We start from the raw sequence: 25,247 nt of genomic DNA on the forward strand, positions 1-25,247 counted from the left end.
GCTCCTCCCTTGGGGGGTGGGAAGGCCAAAGAGCCAGTCATTGAGTTCCTATTAGAACTAGTCCTTGTTCCCCTCACTTTGGGAAACTAATTGGTTACTGAGCTACCACAGGCTACATCTGAGCGGAGGTTCTAGGTTATATCCATACATGGTCCTTGGTTGAATGTCAGTCTCAGAAAAGACCCTGTGCCCAGATATATTTGGTCCTTGTGGAGCTCCTATCCTTTCCCCATCAGACTAACTCCCCTTCTTTCTTATGATTCCCTGTACTCTGCCAAAGGTTTGGTCATGAGTCTTTGCTTTGACAACACTGCTAGTTAGAGTCTTTCAGATGCACTCAGTAGACTCCTGTAATACGTTCAATGCACATCCCATCTGTCTTTCTAAACAAGGATTGATCATCTTACCCCATGTCCACTCTCTTGATTATCTTTTTTAGGTGTATAGATTTCATTATGGTTATCATATCTTATAGGTCTATATAAGTGAGTATATACCATGTTTGTCTTTCTCCTTCTGGGATATTTCACTCGGAATGATCTTTTCTAGATCCCACCATTTGCCTGCAAAATTCATGATTTCCTCCTTTTTAATTGCTGAGTAGTATTCCATTGTGTGAAAATACCACAATTTCTGTACCCATTCCTCCGTTGATGGACATCTGGGTTGTTTCCAGGTTCTGGCTATTACAAATAAAGCTGCTATAAACATGGTTTAGCAAGTATCCCTTTTGTGTACTTGAGCAAACTTTGGGTATATACCTAGCAGTGGTATAGCTGGGTCTTGAGGAAGCACTATTCGTAATTGTCTTAGAAAGTGCCAGATAGATTTCCAGAGTTGTTGTACCAGTTTACATTCCCACCAGCAGTGGAGGAGGGTTCCCCTTTCTCCACAACCTCTCCAGCATGTGTTGTCACTTGAGTTTTTCATCTTGGCCATTCTGATGGGTGTAAGGTGATATCTCAGGGTCATTTTGATTTGCATTTCCCTGATGGCTAATGAGGTTGAGCATTTCTTTAAGTGTTTCTCTGCCATTCGATATTCCTCTGTCGAGAATTCTCTGTTTAGCTCTGTTCCCCATTTTTTAATTGGATTACTTGGTTTGCTGCTTTTCAGCTTCTTTAGTTCTTTGTATATACTGGATATTAGTCCTCTGTCAGATAAAGGGTTAGTGAAGATTCTTTCCCAATCTGTAGGAGGTTGTTTTGTTTTGATGATGGTGTCCTTTGCTTTACAGAAGCTTTTCAGTTTTATGAGGTCCCATTTATTGATTGTTGCTCTTAGAGCCTGTGCTGTTGGTGTTCTGTTCAGGAAGTTGTCTCCTGTGCCAATGAGTTCTAGGCTGTTCCCCACTTTTTCTTCTAACAGATTTAGAGTATCTGGTTTTATGCTGAGGTCTTTGATCCACTTGGACTTTAGTTTTGTGCAGGGTGATAAATATAGATCTATTTTCATTTTTCTGCATGTTGGACCAGCACCATTTGTTGAAGATACTGTCTTTTTTCCATTGAATGGTTTTGGCTTCTTTGTCAAAAATCGAGTAATCATAGGTGTGTGGGTTTATTTCTGGGTCTTCTATGCGGTTCCATTGATCCTCCTTTCTGTTTTTATGCCAATACCATGCAGTTTTTATTACTATTGCTCTGTAGTACAGCTTGAGATTGGGGATGGAGATACCTCCAGATGATCTGTTGTTGTACAGGATTGTTTTGGAGATTCTGGGTTTTTTGTTTCTCCATATGAAGCTGAGAATCTTTTTTTCAAGGTCTGTAAAGAATTGAGTTGGTATTTTGATGGGAATTGCATTGAATCTGTAGATTGCTTTTGGCAGTATGGCCATTTTCACAATGTTAATCCTACCAATTCATGAGCACGGGAGATCTTTCCATCTTCTGATATCTTCTTCAGTTTCTTTCTTCAGAAACTTGAAGTTTTTCTCAAACAGGTCTTTCACTTGCTTGGCTAGTGTCACCCCAAGGTACTTTTTTGTTATTAGTGGCTATTGTGAAGGGTGTTGTTTCCCTAATTTCCTTCTTGGCACTTTTGTCTTTGGTATACAGGAGGGCTTCGGATTTTTTTTGAGTTGATTTTGTATCCTGCCACTTTGCTGAAGGTGTTTATCAGCTGGAGGAGTTCTCTGGTTGAATTTTGGGGGTGGCTCATATATACTATCATATCATCTGCGAATAGTGACCTAAAGTTGATTTTCTTCCAAATTAGGTACAGAAATAGCGGGAAGCACTATCGGTGTGTTCAGTTTAACAAAGACCTATGCAAAGAATATGCAGACCAAGAAATAGAACAGCCTTCACAGAGGAAACCTCTTGTGTGCTGGTGCCCATGACAATGGCACCATATCCTCCAGTGACAGTCACTGTGACCAGCTCCCGTCCTTTCTTTATCCATCTTGCTTTTGCTAGCATATGCCTTGAAATTTTTATCTATCACAAATAATGTGACAGTGGGCCTTTGGTGCACATTTGCTACATTTTGGGAAGAGACTTTTAGGTCTCTCAGGAACTTCCTTTTTTTGTTTGTTTGGGGGTTTTTTGGTTTTTGGAGACAGGATTTCTCTGTGTAGCCTTGGCTGTCCTGGACTCCCTTTGAAGACCAGGCTGACCTCGAACTCACAAAGATCTGCCTGCCTCTGCCATCCTGAGTGCTGGGCTTAGTCATGTGCCATGGTACCCAGCTTCCCAGGAGTTTCTTACAGTTTAAGAAATTTGGAAAATAAATACTAGATTCTGCCATATCATATACTTTTCAATTTGGAGACTACATATCATGAATCATCAGTAACCTTATTCAATTCAGCCACTCAATAAAACACAACTGATTAGAGTGATTTATGTAGAGTAGAGATAAACATTTTATGAAATTTTTGTTATATTCATGGTAGGATAACTAGATCACACTATAAAATATATTTCTTTACAGTGGGTTTCTCAAGATCAGTTTTTACCAGCATGCCTGGCTATTTGTAACTCCGCATCATACCCAGAATCAGCTAGTGGGTAAAACAGTCTGTCTTTTATAACCGAAGGACAAAGGAAGAGCAGACACAAGGTACCCACTTAAGTTACAATGCATGGGTGACAGGACCAGGCTTGGCCACGTGGTGAAGTTCCCACAGGCTCAAAGCCATGCTGCTGATGTCATTGCAACTGCACACACAGTGTGGCCCTGGGCCTAGGTTGGATCCCAGAACAGCAGTGACCACAGTGTGTGGGGCCACTCTGCACACCATGCTTCCTCTAGGTCCAGCTAACATCCCATGATCCACGGAGGCAAGTGCATCAGTCAGCTCATCTCCAGGACTGCTCTTTCTGCTTGGCATTCCTTTGTCCAGTCTCAGGCTTTTCTGATGCCATCTGGAGGGTTCTCCTCTCTCTCTCTCTCTCTCTCTCTCTCTCTCTCTCTCTCTCTCTCTCAATGGAGAGAGTCATTAGAATTTTGGTGGGGATAGCTTTGAATCTGTGGGTTTCTTTCAGTAACATAGTCATTTCACAATATTAATTCTCCTAATCCATAAGTGTGAAGGAATTTTCCATCTTCTGTTGTCTTCTTTAATTTCTTTCTCCCGTGTTGCAAAGTTATTGCTATATAAGTCATCACATCCTTGGTTAATTTTTTCTACTCGGTAGTTTTTAAGTCATTGTAAATGAGATTGTCCCACAGTTTCTTTCTTCATAAATTTGTCATTGGTGTGTAGAAAAACGACTGAATTTTGCCTGTTGGGTTTTGATCTTACAACTCTGCCAAAAATATTTATCAGACCCATGAGTGTCCTGGTATAATCTGTAGGGTAATGTCTTAAGTGTAGGATTGTGTCATCTTCAAATAGATAATTTACTTCCTCTTTTCCTATTTGTATGCTTTTTGTTTCTTTTCTTATATTATTGCTCTACCTAAGACTTAGAGCACTATATTGAATAAAATTGGAGAGAACAGACAATATCTACTTAGTCCTTATTTTTAAGGAATGCTTTCAGTTTTTTCTATTTTATCTAATGTGGCCATAGCTTTGATGTAAGTAGTCTTTATTGTATTGAGGTCTGTTTTTCTATTCCTAGATTCTACAAAGCATTTATCATGAAGAGGTGTTAGATTTTGTCAGAGTTCTTTTCTGCAGCTATTAAAATTATAATGTGATTTCTAACCTTAAGTTCATATCTTATATTACCTTTACATATGTTAAACTGTCCTTGCATAACTGTAGGGACATGTGTTTTGGATTCAGTTTGCAGTACTTTATATGCATGTTTATCAGGGGTATTGGTCAGGTTGTTGTTGCTGTTGTAGAAATGTCCAGTTTTAATATATGGACAATGCTGGCTTCATAGAATGAGTTTGATAATGTTCTTTCTCTTGCTATTTTATGAAATGTTTTGAGGAACATTGGTGTTAGCTCGTTTTACTCAATAGATAATTCAGTAACAAATCATTCTGAGTCTTTTACCTTACTCAATATAACTTTTTCCAGTTTCATCCATTTACTTGCAAATTTCATAATTTCATTTTTCTTAACAGCTGAATGATATGTCATTATGTAAATGCACCACATTTTCATTTCATCCATTGATCAGTTGATGGACATCTAGGCTGTTCCTACTTCCTGGCAATTGTGAATAGAGTAGCAATGAACATGGATGAGCAAGTGTCTCTGTAGTAAGATAAAAATCCTTTTGCATGTATTTCCATAAGTGGAAGAGCTGGGTCATATGGTAGATCTATTTCCAGCTTTGGAAGGAAACTCCATACTAATTTCCATGACGTCTATGCCATTGTGACACCTACCAAGAGTGAACATGGGTTTCCCTCCCCCACATTCTTGCTAGCACTTACTGTCCTTTGTTTACTTAATCTCAGTGGTTCTCGCTGGGTTAAGATGAAATCTCAGAATAGTTTTAACTTTCAATTCCCTGCTGGAGGAAAATGTTGAACACTTTGTCAAAATATTTCTTAGCCTTTTGTCATTTCTTCTTTGGAGGACTCTGTGTTCATATTTAAAGCCTCCTTTTTATTGGAGTGTTTTCTTGATGCTTGTGGGTTTAGTTCTTTGTATAGTCTAGATATCAACCCTCCATCAGATATAGAACTGGAAACAGTTTTCATCCATCTGTGGGTTTCCTCCTCAGTAGACTGTTTCTTATGCAGAAGGTTTACAATCAGGAGGCCCATTTGTCAATATTTTTTTCTAAATCTATTGAAAACAAATTTTTTCTCATACAATGTATTCTGATTACAGTTTCTCTTCCTCTATTCCTTCCATTTCCTCCTCATCCCTCCCCCCATCCAGACCCACGGGCATCTAAGGAATAATAATACAATACAATATGATACAATACTATAAGATGAATAGAACAAACAACCAAACAAGAAAAAGAAAAAAGCACAACAATACAAATATAGACGCAGAGACGCACACAGAAATCCCATTGTTTGTACTAAGTCCTAAGTTAAAAAAAAAAATCCTATTGAGAAAGTCCACACTATGGAGTCTGTGTCAGTTTTTATGTCCTCTTGATTTAATTTTAGGAAGCTGTATGTATAGGAATGTATCCATTTCTTCCCAATTTTCTAGACTTTTTTTTGGAATATAAGTCTTGGAAATACTCCCTAGTAACTCTCCAGATTTCACTGAAACCTGTTGTGACAGCTTTGTATCTTCTGTTGTCACTCAAAGTTTCTTCTCTCCCTTTTTTGGGTTAGGTTAGCTGTAGGTTTTATCAATCTTGTTTTTTCCAAGGACAAACTCTTTGGTTGAGTCTATGATTTTGTTTTTAGTCCCTATTTTACCATTCTTGAACAGATCTTTGTATTTTATTTATTTATTTATTTATTGCCGTCTACCGGTTTGAGGTTTAAACAGCTCATGTTTTCCTAAGGTACTGAGTCACATCACTGGGTTATTTATTTGGGAGATCTCTGATTTTTTAGCATAAGCACTCACAGTCATAAAGTTTCCTCTTAGAACCGCCATAGCAAGAGTTCTCATAAGTCCCTCATCATTTTCACTTGATTCTAGGACTTTTTTAAATTCCTCCCTAGCTTCTTCAATAACCCTCTCCTCGTTTAATAATTTATCCTTCAGTCTCCAGTATTTGTACAATATCTTTTTTAAGATTTATTGTATTTTTAACTGTGTGTGTGTGTGTATAAGACTTCAGGTACCTGCAGAAGCCAGAGATATTAGATCCTACAGAGTTAGAGTTTCACGTGGTTGTGAGCCACACAATGTGTGTGCTGGGACTCAAGCTCAGGTCCTGTGGAAGAAGAGTATATGGTCTTAACCACTCAGTCATCTCTCCAGCCCCCAATGTGTAATTTTTGTTGATTTCTTTTATTCTACTGTGATCTGATAAGATGCAAGAAATTATTTCAACTCTTTTATATTTCTTAAGACTTCATTTATGACTTAGGGATTTCCATGGGCTGACAGGTATTCTATATCTGATGTAATGATGAGGCGCAGTTCTTTGGAAATGAAAATATTAATATTTTTAAAGATAAAGTAAAACTACTATGAAAAGTACAATAAAGAGAAGGGTGACACAGAGGAGGTGAAAAAAGAAAAAATAAATTAAAAATGAATTGTTTGATTGACTTTTTTCTATGTCGGTGAACATTAGAGAATGTTGTGTACATGCAGAGGGTAAAAGAGTTAGTTGAGTTTCAGCTCTTTCCTCTCCTATGAGTTGTACTGGTGCTGAGCCTGTGTTGGTACAAATGCTGTCCAATGTCTGCTAATCTGTCCCCGTTTTAGAAGTTCCCTTGCGTGTGTCTCTCTGCAAGCCATTAGGTTTGTAGTCTGTGGATCACACAAGTTTTTCTCACCCTCCTGAGAGTCCCCAGTTCATAATCGCTGGGGTAGCTAATGTTCAAGCTGGAGGGTGCCTCCATGTATGTTGTTCGAAGCAACTGCAGCCTTAGTGTCGACAGAAGCGGATTTATGTTTTCACCTTTAAAGCCCACTGAGCAGCAGCCATCTTGCTAGAGAGGTGAGACTGTAGACTGCAAACCATGTGCTGGAACTTCAGAATCTCGGACTCTGCTCTGTGGCAGACGAGGAGGTCCCCTGTCCCTAAACTCCGCCTTCGGGGAGAGTCCTGTTGACTACCCTTTGGCTTGTCAGTGTCACTCTCCTCCCCTATAGGGCTGGGGCTAGGATAGAGTCTGTCCTGGCTTTCTGACTTGGGATTGCTTCTGTCTAGAGAGCCCCAGGTAAGTCTGTCGTAAGCAATAGGTTCCCTCTCAAGATGGCGCCCAGGGCAGGCCCCTGAGCCAGGAAACCTCCTCTTGATTGGTGGCCCTGTCCTGCCAGAGAGGTCATTGTCAGAAAGAACCACAACTTAACCTCAGCTATCCTTTTTTATTTCTGAAGTATTTCCTCCCTTTCTCTTTGGATATATACATAGATATAAATTTTTAAGCTACCCTGACACTTCTTCCGCTCGGCCACATACAGGTGGCTCTAGTCCACCATCTTACCTCGGAGTCTCACTTTTCATCTATTACTAAAGGAATCATCTAATTTATGCAGAGTCTAGAGTTCTGAGAGTAAGTGTTCAATGTGTACAACTACCATATGCTAATGCAAAATAACTTCCACCCCAATCCAGGTCAGCCATCGCCTCTGGACTTCATGGCTATAATGGGATGCTGGTGGGACTGCTCATGGTTGTGTTCTCAGAGAAGCTAGACTACTACTGGTGGCTTCTGTTTCCTGTGACCTTCACATCCATGGCCTGGTGAGGTACCTCCCTGTTTATGCTCACAGAAATGCTCATTGGGTAGCAATGGGACATGCACACTTGTGTACCCCAGTGTCTCCATAAACAGATAATTTTTGTCTAGCAAGACCATGAAAATCCATAAGTTCATGACTTCAGAAACAATACAGCAGGGTTAAGTGGAGACAGAACTTACCAGAGACCATTTAGAGCTGTTTTGAAAACCACATGTTTTATTGAGTTGTTAATCTTCCTTTATAAATAATAAAGGTTGATGTTAATTAAATAGCTCCTAAGTACCAGCAAGGTGACATTGTATTTATCCCCAGTTTGCAGAAGAGAAGACTAAGGCGTAGAGAGGGTGAGTAACCCCTTCCAGGTCTTACATTCAGGTTTTGAGGCTGGATCTCTGACTCTAGAATCTGCATTATTAAACCCCAGGCTACATGGGGATTATGAATTGTGTGGCCTTACTAATCTTTCAAATCTGGAAACACACTTGTGGTAGAATCAGAAGGCTTTCTTGGAGCAGGAGGTTTGTATGCAAAGTGCAGAGTCTTTGAACTAGAGCTTTCAGTTGAGAGCTTCGAGAGAGAAGAGACATAGGAACAAATACTTGTTGAATACAGAGTGCGCTTAGCCAGTCACACATATGATCTTAATTTCATTTGAGCTTGAAGCAGTAAAGTGTCCAAATGGCCCAATAGTAACCAATCAATAACTTAGGAACCCACAGTCTCCACTGGTTTCCTATCATAGGAAGCAGTGTCTCCAACTTTTCCCATCACACATCGCTACTACACTATGCTCAACTCCTCTCAGACATGGTGATTTATTCCTGTTCTCAGCAATAAATCAGACATAGTAATTTATTTTTAACATCTCCAAAAAGTAAATGTCTTTCTTAGGTTTCAAAGTCTGGAGTTACTAAAACTAGTTAGTTCAATTTAGCTTAAGTAGTGTTTCATTGCTTTTTAGTGGTGCTTGCAAATAAATTACTGCATTAAGCATTCTGGGCAATTTATTTTTCTTCTTGGAGTTTCTATCTTCCTTGATGCATTTGGGGCAAAAAACAAAATGGTCATTTCTGTGGGGAATTTTCTTAATGCTCCCCACATGTCCCCCAGTGAGGAGCAGAATTCATCCTCATTTGCATGCATTTGTTTTATAACTACATAGATTCAACCCCTCAACACAGCCTCTCTGCCATATGGCACCTGGTAGTAGCTCAGATTTCAATGCCCCTACCCCCCCATTTCTCAAACTAAAAGGCAGACAACACTGACTCCTGCTTTGGGTGAAATTCGGTACCACCTTCTATTCCAGTGCATTTATTAATCCATTCATACTGCCCTTGAAACTCGGTCCATTTAACCTGGATTAAAGTGCTGTTTTCAAGATTTACCCACTAGACAAAAGTCCAAGTGCCTATTCACTGAGCACAGTGACTATTGATAAGTGTAGATAAGGAAAAACCACTATTCTCTTGGGTTTATATTTTTCTTTATTTACTAGTTAATAAGTTTACCTCTTATAAAACTAGCAAACAAAAGTTCTTTCAAGATGATTTACTGCTTGGAGAAAAGTGAGCATGACTCCAAGCAGGGTAGTCAGGGAAAGATACATTATAGATGGGAAACTTGAATTGTCACTTAAATGTCAGGGAGGCATGTACCATCTCAAAGCTTGGGTGAAGGATGCCTCAGATACAAGACTCCAAATGAAGAATGGGAGGTGGCCAAGAAATAGAGGCAACACCCAAGAGGCTGAAATTCTAAGAATGAGGGAGGGGTGGTGGGAGTTTAGAGTTCAGTAGATGAGGTGGTTCCCTAGCACCATGGCACTCAACGAGTGTTCTGATTTTTATTATGTCTATAGTAGAAATGGAACAGAGTGTCACAGTTTGGATTAGAGTGATGATGTAAACTCAAAACTAAATAAGCTTCTCTGCCTACAAAGTGGAGAACAGATTTAGATGATCAAGAGTGGTTGCAGAGTTATAATAAGGATTCACTAAAAAGATCCACAGAGACAGGGCTGCCTGGACTAGAGAATACATGAAGGTCTCCAGAAGAGACTGAGTCTGGGGTTTATTGAAGGGAGACAAAGGCAAGAAGACTTTCTGAGAAGCTGGTGATAAGAAAGGGGGAATATTCAATATACTACTGTGATTTGCTTGAGCATATGGGTTATACAGCAGTCTAAGAGCAAAGCAGGGAGACCAAAACAAACAAAACCTGTCTACACAACCTGTGTTAGACTTCCAAGCAGACGTGCTGAGATGGCAAGTGGACATGGGGATCAAGAAGCTAATGATAGAGTTGACTGTGAAAGGCAGACACATACAGAAGGTGTTTCATATCTACGAGACTAAATATCACCCACAGGGGAAGGCTAAGGAGAGAGGAGCCAAGTGACAACCAAGGAATCTCCCAATAATTAGATGTCTGGCAGAAAAGCGGGAATGTCATGGAAGGGAACTTGAGATGGAGTAAGCGAGGAGTAATCTAAGAAAGTTCAATGTTGTAGTAGCCCACACAGAAAGTATTTCCATACAGTGCGAGATTCCAGCTTTAAATTAAGAGGAAAGGAGTGACTGTGAACTCGCCAAGTGAGATGTCATCAGGTGAACTTGACAAGAGCCATTTCTGCGCTGTAATTGAGAACACACACCTGACTGATGGGGTTCAGGGAGGATAGGAGCAGAGAGATTGTGATAACAGAGCACCAGCCCTTCTGAGGAAGACTGCTATGAAAAAATAGACCCTGGAGAGGAGTGAGTGTCGAGTTAAACAGAGACAGCATTTGAAAGCAGACACTAATAAAGTGTACCATAGCCTGACAAGAATGGCCTGGAGGACAAGGAGATCTACGCTGTGGAGAATGCTGTAAGAGAAAAGCCCTGGCAAAGGATCCAAACCAAAGAACAGGCAAAGAGTTAATCTGATGAAGGAGCTGGGATACTTTCATCAAATGTGGGAGGGAGAGAGGCAGTGTGGGAACAAAGCTGGCGGGGTGTGTGTTTTTATGGTCTAGGAAATGAAACATTTCTCATCCCATCACATTTTTATGAAGTAAATAAAACCTTGTGGTTGACCCAGACAGAAAGAAGGGAGGCAGACAGTAAGAATTCAAAGAGAAAAACAAACATGAACTAGCTTTCTGTGCGTTAGAGTTACTTTAGGTGGGCCTGAATGCCCATGTGAGATTCGTGGCCACTAATTAAAGACAGGCTATGCAACCAGGTCATGGGGTTTTCTGTCTTGTCCAGCTGCCTCGGAGGATGAGATATGTGTGGGATATCTGGAGTGGCTGGTCCCTTCCAGGGAAAGCTGAAACTGCAAGCAATTTATTTCTAAATTATTATTTATTTAACATTGTTCACTTAGCCTCTAAGTTATAACAGATTGGTTTTGGATTCAGCTCTCTCTGTGTCCAAAATCCATGCTCATCCCCAGGAACAGACCATCGACCAAGAAGACAATGTGTGCAAATAAGATTTTGTTTTATCTGGAAGTCCCCAGAGAGGCTCCCAGAAAGTACAATCTTGTTCATTACATACATATTCTAGCATCATCTAACTAGAAGGTCAAACCCTAAGAATGCTGTCACAACCCCAGGCAACAGCTGGTATACATCTGGACAAGCCAAAGGCAATAATGGCATTTTATAAAGATCATGTTTTGTTTGGTTTTCTCAGTTGAAGGAACAAAAAAGTATTTAAACTATTTCATAAGGTATTCCATTCAAATTACTATGTTTTTAATTTGCTTCCTCAAACTGAGAACATTATTCTCAGTTATAGATCAGTGAACCACTAAAATCCCTAGGGGAGCTTAAAGATGAGGGATAGTAGACATTCCGATGTCCAGAGATAAAGATAGAGTCAGCTTAAAGATAGTCATGGTGATTAATTGTGTCTCTTCTTTATACAGCCCAGTTGTTTCCAGTGCTTTGAGTAGCATCTTCAGCAAGTGGGACCTGCCAGTGTTCACACTGCCCTTCAACATCACCTTAACACTGTACCTGGCAGCTACAGGCCACTACAACCTCTTCTTCCCCACAACGCTTGTCAAGCCTGTGTCTTCAGCTCCCAATATCACCTGGACAGAGATTGAAATGCCTTTGGTAAGTTGCCTAAAGGCAATAAGTCAAGAACCCTGGACTCTACTCAATAAATTAGCCAGGTTCTATCCTTCAACAGAAACCAGATGAGGCTGGTCATAGCAGTGCACACTTTAATTCTGGCATTCAAAGGAGGCAGATGCAGGTGGATCTCTATGAGTTCAAGGTCAGCCTGGTCGACATAGGGATCTCCAGGCCAGCTGGAGCTACATAATGAAAACCTGTCTCAATTTAAGAAAAAAATTAAAAGGAAAAGAAAAAGAGACCATATGATAACCTCAGCATTGACTAGAAAGGCTTGAAGCCACATCCATGCATTCAATAAATCTCTACTGGACCTCTATCACATTCTAGAAACTTTCAGACACCAAGAGTATGCCTGAAAGAAGCCAATCGTGAAACCTACATTCTACACAAGAGACAATGCACAATGAGCAGGAAGTGTGAAGTTGCCTATGCAAGGTAGCTGCAGTTGAATGAAAAGCATTAAATGAGACAGATAATTTCATCAGGCAGTAAAAGACTAACACATACTTCAAAATCATATTGAATTAGGTATTATCTATAGAAGACAGGGTAGATTTTTTTTCACATACTCTCTGTATCAAGCAAAGGGAATTTTACTCCTTGGAAACTTTAGTCAACATCTGGAAATATTTTTTATTGTCAAGCATGACCAGCAGTGAGGATATGGCTCAGTTGGTGGGGTGCATGCGACACTCTGGGTTCAATCTCCAGCACCATGTAAACCAAGTTTAGAGACACGTGACTATAATCTGACACATGAAGGATAGAAACAATATGATCAGATCATCCTCACCTACATGCCAACTTTGAGGCCAGCCTGGGATACGGGTCTAAAAACATAGGAGGAAGATAGAAACAGAGGAAAGGAGGGGATAAAGAGGAAGAGAGAGCTTGAGAATAAGTGCTAGCCCAGTGAGATGGCTTAGCAGGTAAAAATGTTTGCCAGGCATGTCTGACGATCTAAGTTCAACCCTCAGAACGCATACTGGTAGGAAATAACCAACACCCAAGATTTTCCTCTGTCCTCCACACTTGTGCTGTGGCACAAACATGTCCACACTCATAAACACACCTATCATGCACACATGCACACACACACATACATGCATGCATCCAAACACGTGAGATATCAGAGAATGCTACTAGTGTCTACTGAGTAGAATCCAGGGACTCTGCTAAGTATCCTACAAATTATATAATTGGGATGCCAATAGAGCCAGAATTGAGGACCTCTGCTTATAACCTACCTACAAATATGCATGTTCATTTACTCTCCTGACCTCTAGACATTAAGAATAGAGAAGCAGAATAAAAATCTACCATAAGATTCTAAAAGGATATATAATATAAAATCTTAGGCTTGTTTAAAAATGTAGAAATAGCTACCAGCTGGTACTTTAGCATCATGTATAAAACTTTAGTGTTGTATGAACACAACTGCTTATGTATCACACTATCCTACACCATAAATACATTAACAACTCATTTCACCTTGTAGCTACTACCATTACTCCCAATTTACAAATGAGAAAACTAAGGAGCAGAAGCAGTTGTCCAAGGACAACCTGCAGCTAGCACTTAACACCAGGCAGGTGTTGCAAAATCCTAACTTTGAACCACCATCTTACACTCCCACGCAGGATGTGTGCCTCAGCTTGGAGCAATCATAGCATGCTGAAACTTACTGCTTTTCAAAAGAGTCTACCGATCGCCAGGTCCCTTTAATCACAGGAGTGCTCTTCACAGTCCTTGGCAATCCCTTTATATTTACCCCCACACTTGTAGCTCTGCTTCCTAGAGTACCTAGGATTTGCCTCTGTCATAGTCTTTGCAGTGTTTGAAAACAACCCAAGTCCTCAGGTATAAATAGGTTTGGCGTATGGGTCCACACTGCCCACCACAGCTTCTGTGTGTACCTGAGCTTTAGTGTGGCTTTCTCTGCTCCAGTACCCCAGGGTCTTTCAGGGACAGCTACACTCTAAACCTGAGCCCACTCAAAAAGATGTACTTGCTCCTGCTTCCTGTGTATCAAATGCTGGATCAAATAGTGAGAGATTGTTGAAGTCATTGGGATTTCGAGTTCATAAACCCTGAGATGGTTGATAAGCCTTCCTCAGTGGTATTGCATTTTTTTCATACATAATTTTCCAGAGAGAAAGTACCTCCTCTTTCTTTTTAAGTTTTGTCTTGCTAAGTTCAGAGTGGGTTTAGAAGCAGGGTTAAGAACTAAACCCAAGAAGTTGGAAAAAAAATAAAAACCCTGCCTTTACAGAAAGGCCTGGCTCCAGAAGCAAAACGGAACAGGAAGAAAAGCCAAACCTCATTGTCAAAGATCAGCCAGGCAGAAGGGACATAACCCTGTCCACTGTCAACCCCAGGCACATTGTGGCACGACCTAAGAGAGGATCACCAAGGACTCAGCGTACATGCAAGGGCAGATGCCTCAGTGCTGTGGTGGTCAGTGTGATATGGATCTCAGAGAAAAGATGGCTTATGGCACACACACACACACAAAAAAAAAAAAAAAAAAATGGTTGACCACAAATCCAGGTACCTTGAAGTCCAAGCGCACCCTCTCACCTGCCCAAAAATCCATTAATCTTGATAACCAGCAAATTCTCTCCCCTACTCCATCCAAATCTGAATCTGGTAGAATCAATTCCGTTTTGCTTTTACTCTCAAAGAACTGGGAGGATGCGCTTCCAATTTGTGCAAGCAGCCTGTAGGTAGCTGAGAATTACAAGAGGGAGGCAGTCTGTAAATTTCCACTGTCCACTCGAATGCCCTTTCCCTCAGGCATCCGCTGTAGCCTAGGGGGCAGCACGGAGCAGTAGCAAAGCACAGTTCCCAGGCTAAAATACGGATTCCCTGCAGGTGGAAGAGCGTTGTTCTAAACAGAGGCTCTGTGTTCCCAAATTCCTCTCGTTCTTAACTGCTTAGGCTTACAAGCTGTGTTTCCAGGTGGAAAGATGGACGTTGGACTGAGCATTCCATGTTCCTCAGAGGCTGACATGTGATTAAACATCTGCTGAGACTTCCTGCCCACATCTTCTGGGTCCCTAACAATAAGACTGGGTCCCGGGCCCCACCACCACCATCCCTTCAGCTATTAAAAGCCACGGACTGGGAAACAAGAGATTCCAACACTTGAAAGTTCTCTGGGAGTCAAACACTACTCCCTAAAGAAATCAGATGTGCTCTAAATCCAATTCATTGATAATCACAAAGGTCTGAAAAGGACAAGGCAGTGCCCTCCTGACATCTGAAGTGCGTGATCTATGAATCTAGTAGACACCAGCCTGTTGCATGTGATATTCGCTTGCAGGGAAGCACGCTGTCCTCACCAAATGCCCTGTGGAGAAGCCAGGCTGGATTGTTGTTTAAAGCTCCCAGGGGTTCCAACGAACATAGCTATTACACCTGTGTTTATGCTCACCCTCAAAGAGTTCTTGTCTCCTAGAGTCACATAACCCACTAATACAGAAAAGAACAATAGAATATTTTTTCCAAATTGCAAATTTTATTTATTTTTCTTTTCTTTCTTTTCCATTTTTTCCCCTCACATACTATATCCTGATTATGGTTTCTCCTCCCTCTCTTCCTCCCAGTTCCTCCCCACCTCCCTTCCCACCCAGATCCATTCCCTGTCTCTCATTAGAAAACAAACAGCCTTTGGGGGAAGGGAGAGGGTAATAATAAATAGGATAAAACAAAAGATAAAACATAAGATAAAACAAAAACTAACACATCAGAATGGGACAAAACAAAGAAGGAAAGAAGCCCAAGAGAAGGCACAAGAATCAGAGGCCTGCTTATACACACACTCGGGATTCCCCCAAGAAACACTAAGCAGAAGCCATGCTGTGCATTCAGAGGACCCGGCGCAGACCCTACACCCACCCCAAGCGTGTTGCCTCAGTTTCTGCCCTGCTCATGTCGATTTAGAGGGCCTTGTTCTCCTGGCATCCTCCATCCCCTCCGGCTCTTACACTCTTTCTGCCTCCTCTTCTGCAGGGTTCCCTGAGCTATCCGGGGTGGAGGAATTTGATGGAGACATCCCATTTAGGGCTTACTATCCCAAGGACTCTCACTCTCTGAATAATGTCTGGTGTGGGTCTCTGTATTTGTTCCCAATTGCTGCAGGAGGAAGATGATGGCTGAGCAAGGCACTGATCTATAAATACAGCAGAATGTCATTGGGATGTGTTCGATTGCTACACTTTTTGGTTTTTTAGAACAGTAGAATTTGGTTTTACCTTAGTTCCAGGGATATCAAGTATCAGGATCCTGTCACCAGGCAGTGTCAGGTACGGTTCCATCTCATGGAGTGGGCCATAAGTCCAATCAGATATTGGCTGGCTACTCCCACCAGGTTTTTGACACCATTGCCCTAAAAAATCTTGCAGACACGACACCATTGTAGATCAGAGGGTTTGTGGCTGGGTTGGTGTTTACGTTTCTCTTTTAGTCGTGTGCAGAGTACCTTCCTGTACCAGAAACACTAGGACATAAGGGTAATGGTTCTGTGTAAGCACCAGCTCCACTTCCCCATGTTGAATGGTTTGTTGTCTTCAGCAATCAGGGCCTTATCAACAGTTCGTGGAGAGCAACCTGTGGTCTGGGCAGCAGCCTGGGTTGTTTGGGGATTCCCATGGGACTCCTTTGACCAACAGTTCAATTAGATATAACCCAATCCCAGTACTGAAAGCTTCATTTGGTGACAAGAAATGGCCAGTTGGGGCTCCATCTCCCCCGTATTGGACGATTTCATTTATATCACTTTTACATATGTATTTTAGAAAGCTTCTACTATATTAGGACCCCTCTAATGGCCCTTAATTTTAGCTGTCTCTCCCACTATTCTCTCGCTCTTCCTTCCTCCTCTCAACTTGATCCTCAAATTCCATCATCCCCATCCATCCATAATTACCTATTATTATCACCCTTTTCTATGGAGACCTATATGTTCCCCCAGACCTTTACTCTATACCTAACCTCTGTGGTTCTACAGATTGTAGCTTGGTTATTGACTTAACAGCTAATATCTACATATACATGAATACATACCATACAAACACTCTTAACTGCTGAGCCATCTATCCAGCACCATAGGACTATAGAATTTTCTCTAACATAATAGTTTTATTATTTGGGAATGTCACATTATGTGCCCCATCACACTCACTTCCCAGTTTTCCCAGGTCTGTCCCCTGTGACCTCACCACCCCCAAGAAGAAGAAACACCCGTCCAATTTGTGCTGCACAATTTAGATTACAAAATTTCAAAGCTGGAAGGTCATTAGCTAGGCAAGCTTCCTCGATGAGGACAAGTCAATGGTGTTTTGACGCAAAGACAGGAATGGTAGCAAAGACTTAGTCAGTTTCAGAGGCTCCACACTAATGGCCATCTACAAATCATCCATTAAAACAGCCTAGAATATTTACAATATTCCTAGAACATTCCTAGGATTTTCAGAAATCTATAAGAAATACCTTGGTGCCTTATACCCCAATGGCAATCTAGGAAGGGGGTGTATTCTGGCCCTCTCAAAGTTTCTCCTCTCCCCGGAAATGCTCAAGTCCAGTGCTGTGTTAGGGGCTCTGCCTGACTGCATGATGGATGCTGGATGCCTGGTAGGTGGTGGAGTGAGGAACTATTTGTTCCAGCTTGTTGCCATCCCACCCCCCTGTACTCTCTCGCGCTGGAGGGCACAGTCATCCCGCTGTTCCCCTTCATTACCCACTGGCCTGGTCTTGGCCCTGATGCCTGGATTTTGAATTATCTGTCCACATTCCAGTGACCTGCATTCTGTTGACTTTGCAGCTGTTACAAACCATCCCTGTTGGGGTCGGCCAGGTCTACGGCTGCGACAATCCTTGGACAGGTGGCTTGATCTTGGTGGCTCTGTTTATCTCCTCACCACTCATCTGCTTACACGCAGCCATAGGGTCAATTGTGGGGCTGCTAGCAGGTAAGAAAGATTCCCAGCTCTGTAGGAGAATCTTTAGAATTATTTTCCTTATCCCGTTTCTCCTCAGCACACAGAAACCATCCCAGATTTGTCTTCAGTAGAGTTTTAAACACTGTCATGGGGATAAAAACTATTTTTCCCTTCCTTGAGCCTCCTCCAAAGAGAGCAGATTGAAGAAACAGAACATGTGGAGAAATGCAAGGACCCTTAGTATGGAGCCCAGAAGTTGGAGGAGGGGAGCAGTTACGGCCCAAGCTAGGGTACATGTGGTCCAGCACTTGGAAGTTTTAAGCAAGCTAAAAGGAAAGGTCTCCTAAAATCGGATTGGCATTTCTCGAGTATAATTTCATATTCCTACACATATGTATATGTATGTACACACATTTATATATAGATATGCTTTTTCCCACAATAGAATCAGAAAATAGGGTAGGGGACCCTGGGAGTAAAAGACTATTTTAGAATTATTCTAATGTTTTGCAAAGACTTTTGGAAACAGAACTTTCCAAAAAAATGTAATTGGAAATAATTTTAAATTCATCAAAACCTCATAACAATAATGCAAGAGGCAGTAATTCCCTACCCGTGTCTACCTACGGTTCACACCTGCCCTGGGGCTCAGACACTCCTCTCTCCATATCCATTTATGTTTGTCTAGACTTCTTTTTTCTCAATCCTTTGAAACAGTATTGAAATGGAAAATGATGCAACTTCTTGCACTGAAGAAGGGTTCTGATGTCTTTTCCAAGGCTGCCCCTTATCCCAGACATCATCACATACACATACCACCATGTGACTCCAAGAATTACTGTTTGATTTCCTATGGTCACATGCTATTTACAGAGGCACCTCTGATAAGCAGAGGTGGAGGTATATGGTGAAGGACAGGACAGAACCTACACTGAGGCCTTTCCTCTGTGGTCCAAAATTACCCAAACATACCATCCCTTCTTTGATAGCACTGACTGTGGCCACGCCCTTTGAGACAATCTATATGGGCCTTTGGAGCTACAACTGTGTCCTCTCCTGTATCGCCATCGGAGGCATGTTCTACGCACTCACCTGGCAGACACACGTGCTGGCCCTTGTCTGTGGTAAGTTTTTAAGAAAGTGACTGCCAAGCCCCTCTAGCTGGCCTTCTTTTAGTCATATGTCTGTTCGAATTTGTTACTAAAATTGGTGGAGACAGGATGAGAATGAACTATATAAAGTCATGCTGAAAGTGGAGAGAAGATAAAAGGTGTGTAAGCTTTAGCCTCTGGCCTCAGGGAATACATAGCCACGGAGGGATAACTGACAGGGAAATAACATCGTCAGGTAAAGGCTGTGTCAGACACCACAGCTGCAGAAAAGCCAGTTCTGTGCATCGGCTGAAAAAGTCAGACTCTGGGATGCTGACTCAACTGTTCTTGTTCCTCCACAGCCCTGTTCTGTGCATACCTGGGAGCGGCCCTCTCCAATATGATGGCAGTGGTAAGTTGGGACTCTCTGATCCAAAGTGGGTGGCAAGTTTTACCCAGGAGTCATCCAAATAAGAATTTTGAACATTTAGTTCTAGGGTGTGTGTGTTTGTGTGTTTGTGTGTGTGTGTGTGTGTGTGTGTGTGTGTGTGTGTGTGTGTGTGTGTGTGTGTGTTGAAAGACAGCAGTAGAGAACAGGATGGACAGATGGCACTCTAGACCTGGGAGTAAGGACCATTCAGGCCCAGCGTTAAAAGATTTTGAGTGTACCCAAAGAGAGCAACAAGTCAACTTCCTTGACTGGCTACTCTCTGACACTCTGGGTTCAGGAATACTAACTACCTTCACCTGGCAGAAGGCAGGGCTCCCCACCCTCAGTTCCTATCATATCCTTCTCCCCGGGCTTCTGGCCCAACACAAGATCCTGGAAACATTCTTCTATCTCTTGGTTCAATTTGCAGGTTGGCGTGCCTCCAGGCACCTGGGCTTTCTGCCTCTCCACCCTCACCTTCCTTCTCCTCACAAGCAACAACCCTGGCATCTACAAGCTCCCGCTGAGCAAAGTCACCTACCCAGAGGCCAACCGCATCTACTTCCTGACAATGAAAGGCGGTGAAGAAGAGAAGTCCCCCAATGGTGACTACTAGCCCGGCTCTGAGCAGAAATGCTTTTCTTACCTCCATCCCTGTGGTCTCAACTCTGGACTAATCAACTCATCGCGTACTTTCTTTGCCTCTCCTTGCACTTGTATCGAATCAAGCCCGCCTGTTCCTCCCTAACCCTGAGCTGATTCCATCCCTCTGCCCAGACCTTTATAACTACCCATTGTGCAGCATTAAAGGAAGCTGGTATGCCCTTGCTGAAACTGGAAGTGAGGAGTCTGATTTACATGTTGTTGGCACAAAACAAAAACGTTACTCAGTCTTTTAAGAAGAGCGCTAGAAAATTATAGTAGTGCGTCTAAAGAATAGATGCTATGAAATTGACCTTGCTGAGTGGGTCCTAGGCAGACAGAGAGTAGAGACAAGTGAGGACATGAGGTAAAGTCACCCCGGTTTAGAGCAAGGGGATGGTGGGTTCAAAGAGCTTTCCACAGAAGAGGGCTTTTGTGGTGATTTAAAAAGCCAAACGTGGAAAACTGGAGCACTGAAAACATTATTAAGAAGTCTTGAACTTTTGAGCGTTCCCTTCCACTGGCAGTTAAACTGCTTTTTCCAGCACTCAGTATAAAAGCCATTTTCTCCATTATGTTAAAAAAAAAAAAAACCTAATAGCTAATCATAACATGCTCCGTCTCTTCAGTGTTCCTCTCCCAATCTCAGACACTAAAGCCTTCATAGCCCTTCCCTCTTCCCCTCCACAATGTCCACTTCTAAAATACTGGCAGTTTCCTAGCCCAGGTGTTTGGGAGTGCACCATTTTTAATCCCATGCCTCTTCCTTTGCAAGAAACCATACCCGACCCCACCGCATGCCTTGTGCTTGCGCTTGTCTGTTCACCACTAACACCGAACACTGACTCTTTGCTCTCTTTTTCCATCATCCTGTCTTGCGAACATTATGCTCATCCATGTGCTACTTCTTTAGAACTCTTCCTTGAGGATCTTCTTCAAATTAGACCTGAAAGAACACTGGTGCTATGCTTTCCAACTCTTCACATGGCCACCAAGTCTTGGCCCCAGCAAGTGAATGGTGTTCTATCTGGTCATGGAGTCCTCAGTTGGCCATAAATGTTTCCTGTCTCTATTACAAATGAGAAACGTGATTCTTTTTTGTTTTATAAGTAACCTTCCATTCTAGAGGTTTGCTTTGTTTATAAAGTTGAGCCTAACGCCCATTCTCATCTATCTGCTTTTTAACACCTAAATGCAAGCTTTTCTTGCACTCAGAGATTTTGCTCGTCATTGGTGTGATCCTCACTTTTCTTCCCTCCTTCTTCCTCTGAGTCTGGAGCTTCTCTCCACCCCGTTAGGCTTCTGTGACCTGTGCTCCAAGTTGCTTGTCTTCCCCTTTACGGTTTTCATCATTTATTGTTTTACTTTTCTTTGAGGTATTTCTTCCCATTCAACTACCAGCCGTGGGTTCTTTCCTGCAACTCAGTAGCTGCACTGGACTGGGGGTTCAGAAACCATAGTTTGGGCTCTATGAAACCTTTGGGGTAGGCGCTGCAATGGAATCACCCATATCTTCCATGTTGGTTTCTTTTTGACTTTGAAAGCTACGTGACCCCCACTTCAACTCATGCCCCCATTCCATCCCGTCTGGCATCTCATGTTGGTGGCTACATAGTACCTGCCAATGCTCAGAGCCTGAGAAGTCTGCCTTTGGCCTGACCATATTTGTTCATTCACCCAGAAGATTCTTTTGTATGGAACTGTTAATATGTTACTCAGCCCCAGCTTGACAGTAAACCAGGAGAGAATCAGAGCTGACCCTGCCTTCAAGGAATTTATTTTATGGGGATTTGCCTGGACAGCTGAGTAGCCCTGCCTCAGAAAAGGATGCTGGACAGACAGCCTGAGAGTGCATTGAAGTTTACCAGTTTTCAGATTGAGGCAGTTACCTGGTTGGGTTGTTCTTCTGTTTAGGAATTGTCTCAGAAATTATTTTAAGGAATCCAGGGAAATTTCCCTGCCTATTCTCCTTCTATCCCCTGCGTTTCCCGTAGCTGCTATCCAAGCATCCCCAGCCATCCCTTTGATTTAAGGTTTGAAACCTATTAAAATATAAACAGCCCTGGGTTGGTAATGGCATAAGCATGATGGGTCACTCGCATCATAGGTGGCAGGCATCATTTCTGAGAATAGGTTTGATCATGATAGGAGGAGAGTACTAAGAAACACAAGCAGCATGTCCTGAACCTATCTGTGATGCGAGAGGGCAGCTGAGATGAAGCCAAGCAGGGGAAATGAGATGAAGCATTCTTATCCTATTGGAAATGATGATGTATGCCTTAGGAAGAAAAATGGATGGAGCCTTAGCTGTCGGCAGTGGGTGGCTCAGAAGCAACGCACATAGATGACAGACAGCTGAACTGAGTCAGTGAAGAGAGTCTCTTTGTTACAACTGTTTGAGCAATGGTGTAGACTCAGTTTCCCACCCAGTCATCGCAGAAGTAACTGGAGACCTGTCAGGACTCTGTGTAATGAGCAGAGGGCTAGACCAGGTGACCCCTGCAGCATCCCTCACCATGGTTACCTGAGAGAGAGCATCACTAACTTGAGTTTTCCTTTAACCTGCCCTGCCCCATACCTCTTTGCTTTGAAGTTCTTCCTGTGGTCAGCCCTCTATGATCCAGCCATCACCTGGTCTTCTCAAACTGCATTTCTGACTTCATCCCCCATATGCCAGTATGCTTGCTATATGACCCTAAGCCTTTGGTCCCTCAGATCTCAAATGTTGTGACAGATTTGAGACATTCTCATCTAAAACAGGTGGGAGTGACAGTTTTGCAACAGCCAGGATTTCCACCCCATAAACCACACACAGTCCTATTTGGAAACTTTCTTAAAAGCATCCACATTTGTGTGTGTGTGTGTGTGTGTGTGTGTGTGTGTTACTTTTTTTTTCCTTGCCTCTAAATACACCATGGATAGAGAAATCCATGGGGAACCCTTCTGCCTAGAGTGGAACTAGAAATTCTGGAACCTCTAGGAGTGAGATGGGAAGGAGAACATCAAGTCCCCTTGAACCAACTCTTTATGAACTATGACTCAGTTCCTATGACTCACCTTCCCTTACAGTCAGGAGGGAAGGTGGGGGCTGACACAAAATGAGGCAAAGGAGACACTCTTTGGAGCACACATAGCTTGAACTTAAATTTACTCCACAAGGAGTATGGCCCTAGTACTAATTTCAGCATCCTTCTTCTTCAAATATGGAAATGTAGAGTTGAAGAAAGCCAGAGCACTCTGAAGAAAATTTCATTCTGAAATGAGTTCTAATTAAGCCTACAAGGTCTAAAGAGACTATAGGGTTCCAAGTGCCCTTGATAGTGTGCCCCAGTGTTTGCTGGGACCTGATAGGCACAAGATTCCATTGTGTCCTTTTGCTTTCTACAACAGTTGGCAGCCTCACCCTAAATATGCCATATGCATAACATGTGTGGCTGAGAGATGCTCTGCTAGGCCATGGTTCTTGGTTGGCTCATGAGCCAGCCAGTGTGAGCTTCCTGGGTGGCTTCTTAATGGGTGACTATTTCTTCTCTTTCCTTCTTGGTGGCATCCCCATGCTATATCTCAGCTAACCAAGGTGAAGGCTCAAAAAGCAGGACTGAGCTAGCTGTGAAAAGTTCAGGAGCGCTAGAAGAAGCTTGAGCAAGAGTGCAAAGAGCAGCCATCTATGATGGAGCTGAGAGACTACATGGCAAGGGGAAAAGAAAAGAGGAGGCTTAGCAGCCTGTCATGGACCCTGAAAGGGCCTAAGCACAGAATCGGTCAGCTCTCTACCAGCTCCCAACCTGCCCCTGGAATGTGGGGGCACCTAAGTTCCTCCTACCCCTCTTGTTTGCTTTTCATCCTCCTACATCAAGATCCTTCTTTGGGAGTCCCAAACACCTGGTGTAGGAAGGGACCCTTTGACGTCAGCAGGAGAGTTTGTCTACTCAAGTGGAGCTAATGTCCTTAGTGTGAGGTATCTTTCTGATTCTGGGTAGGATGCCACCTTTCACCCCTAAGTGTATCCTGGGAGCAGTATGTGAGTGTGGGGTTGATGACCCATCATACTCTTGAAGCCAAACAAAACATGTTTGGCTCCCTCCCCCACAAGCCAGCCTACCAGACCCAAGGCTTCATGGGACTTTCAAGAGCCAGCCTCCTTAATATATAGACCTCAGGGTGTATTTTGGCCTCAACAGTTAGGTCATGCCCTTCTTAATCTGAGAGGACCCTGGTGAGCCTGAAGACCCTGATCAACAAGAGTTAGGGGGAGAGGTCTGAAATTTTCCATAGAAAGCCCACTTTTGGTATTAGGCTGTGCAAAAATTTCCATTGAGACACTGATGGCAAGCACTATTCCCCAGCCTGTGTCCTGCCTGTTGGGGAATTAAGTGCGTTTATTGAGGTTGGAAGGCAAATTGGCCCCCCAAGGAGACAACACTTAGGTAATTGCTTAAAGACAAATACTGGAGCTAGAATTCTAAGAAGGGTAATGCCTGAGAGACAACAAGGAAGCAACTAGACAAGTGTCAGGGCTGCTCTTTAAGGGAAGCTGCCTGATTCAGCTGTGGGGAGACTATGGCAGCTAGCGTACATCTTCCCCAGGCTGCTTAGGAAGTGTCTTTCTTTAGTCAAGAAGGCCAGAGAGCAGGAGGGCTGCAGGAGGCTTCTGTCTTTCTTCTTTGTCCACTGGCAGACCTGTGCCAGGTATGGATTCAGGGGTGAAAATTAGTGCATTACAGACAGTTGTCAAAAGGAAGGGCTGGAAGACGCAGGGCAGTGAGGAGGTTCGGGTGTAGGAGACACCACAGTGCCAGGAGCTGAGGACCAAGGACATTGGCAAGACTTCTCAAGTCTGGTGATCTAGATCTCTCCAGCCCTATCTGGGACTCCGAAGAAGCCCAGGTAAGAGACGCTGGGGCACAAGTGAGCCAGGTAGATGCCAACCTACGGGAGCATCTGGCTTCTCAAAAGGAAGCTCTGCTTTCCTCCATCCAACTGTATCTGGGGAAGGCAGTCATGGGATGGGAAACCTATTAAGAATTCTGGCAAAAAAAAAAAATCTAGACCTTGGATACGTAAAGCTGAAAAGACTCTTAAATATTTACGGTTCAAACTTCTTGTTGTATAGCTTAAGAAAGCACAGCCAGTCTAGAGACTTATCCAAGTGATAAGAGAATGTGGGCCAGAGTTCAGTTGTGCAAACCGGCAGCCTGAGCTGGCCTGACTTATTGCCTTGGGATAGAACCAGGGAAACAAGTCAGCCTGCAGATCC

The 25,247-nt window shown here is 42.7% G+C and overlaps 1 protein-coding gene across 3 annotated transcripts in view; it reads left to right on the forward strand.

Annotated features, from left to right (window-relative positions):
• The window catches only part of Slc14a2 (solute carrier family 14 member 2), a 428,217-nt gene that overhangs the window by 370,792 nt on the left and 32,178 nt on the right, over window positions 1–25,247 (forward strand). Inside the window, exons 7-12 of one of the 3 annotated variants that reach the window (XM_060377007.1) lie at window positions 7,623–7,751; window positions 11,669–11,861; window positions 17,710–17,857; window positions 18,817–18,951; window positions 19,281–19,330; window positions 19,779–20,186. In XM_060377007.1, coding sequence (XP_060232990.1) covers window positions 7,623–7,751; window positions 11,669–11,861; window positions 17,710–17,857; window positions 18,817–18,951; window positions 19,281–19,330; window positions 19,779–19,964 — 841 coding nt within the window. In that variant the 3' untranslated portion in view covers window positions 19,965–20,186. Of the gene's footprint in view, window positions 1–7,622; window positions 7,752–11,668; window positions 11,862–17,709; window positions 17,858–18,816; window positions 18,952–19,280; window positions 19,331–19,778; window positions 20,187–24,183; window positions 24,878–25,247 lie in introns of those variants that run through there. The other 2 variants (XM_060377006.1, XM_021645497.2) reach the window with 2 other exon arrangements.

This window comes from Meriones unguiculatus, chromosome 2 (assembly GCF_030254825.1).
Source record: "Meriones unguiculatus strain TT.TT164.6M chromosome 2, Bangor_MerUng_6.1, whole genome shotgun sequence".
NCBI lineage: Eukaryota > Metazoa > Chordata > Mammalia > Rodentia > Muridae > Meriones > Meriones unguiculatus.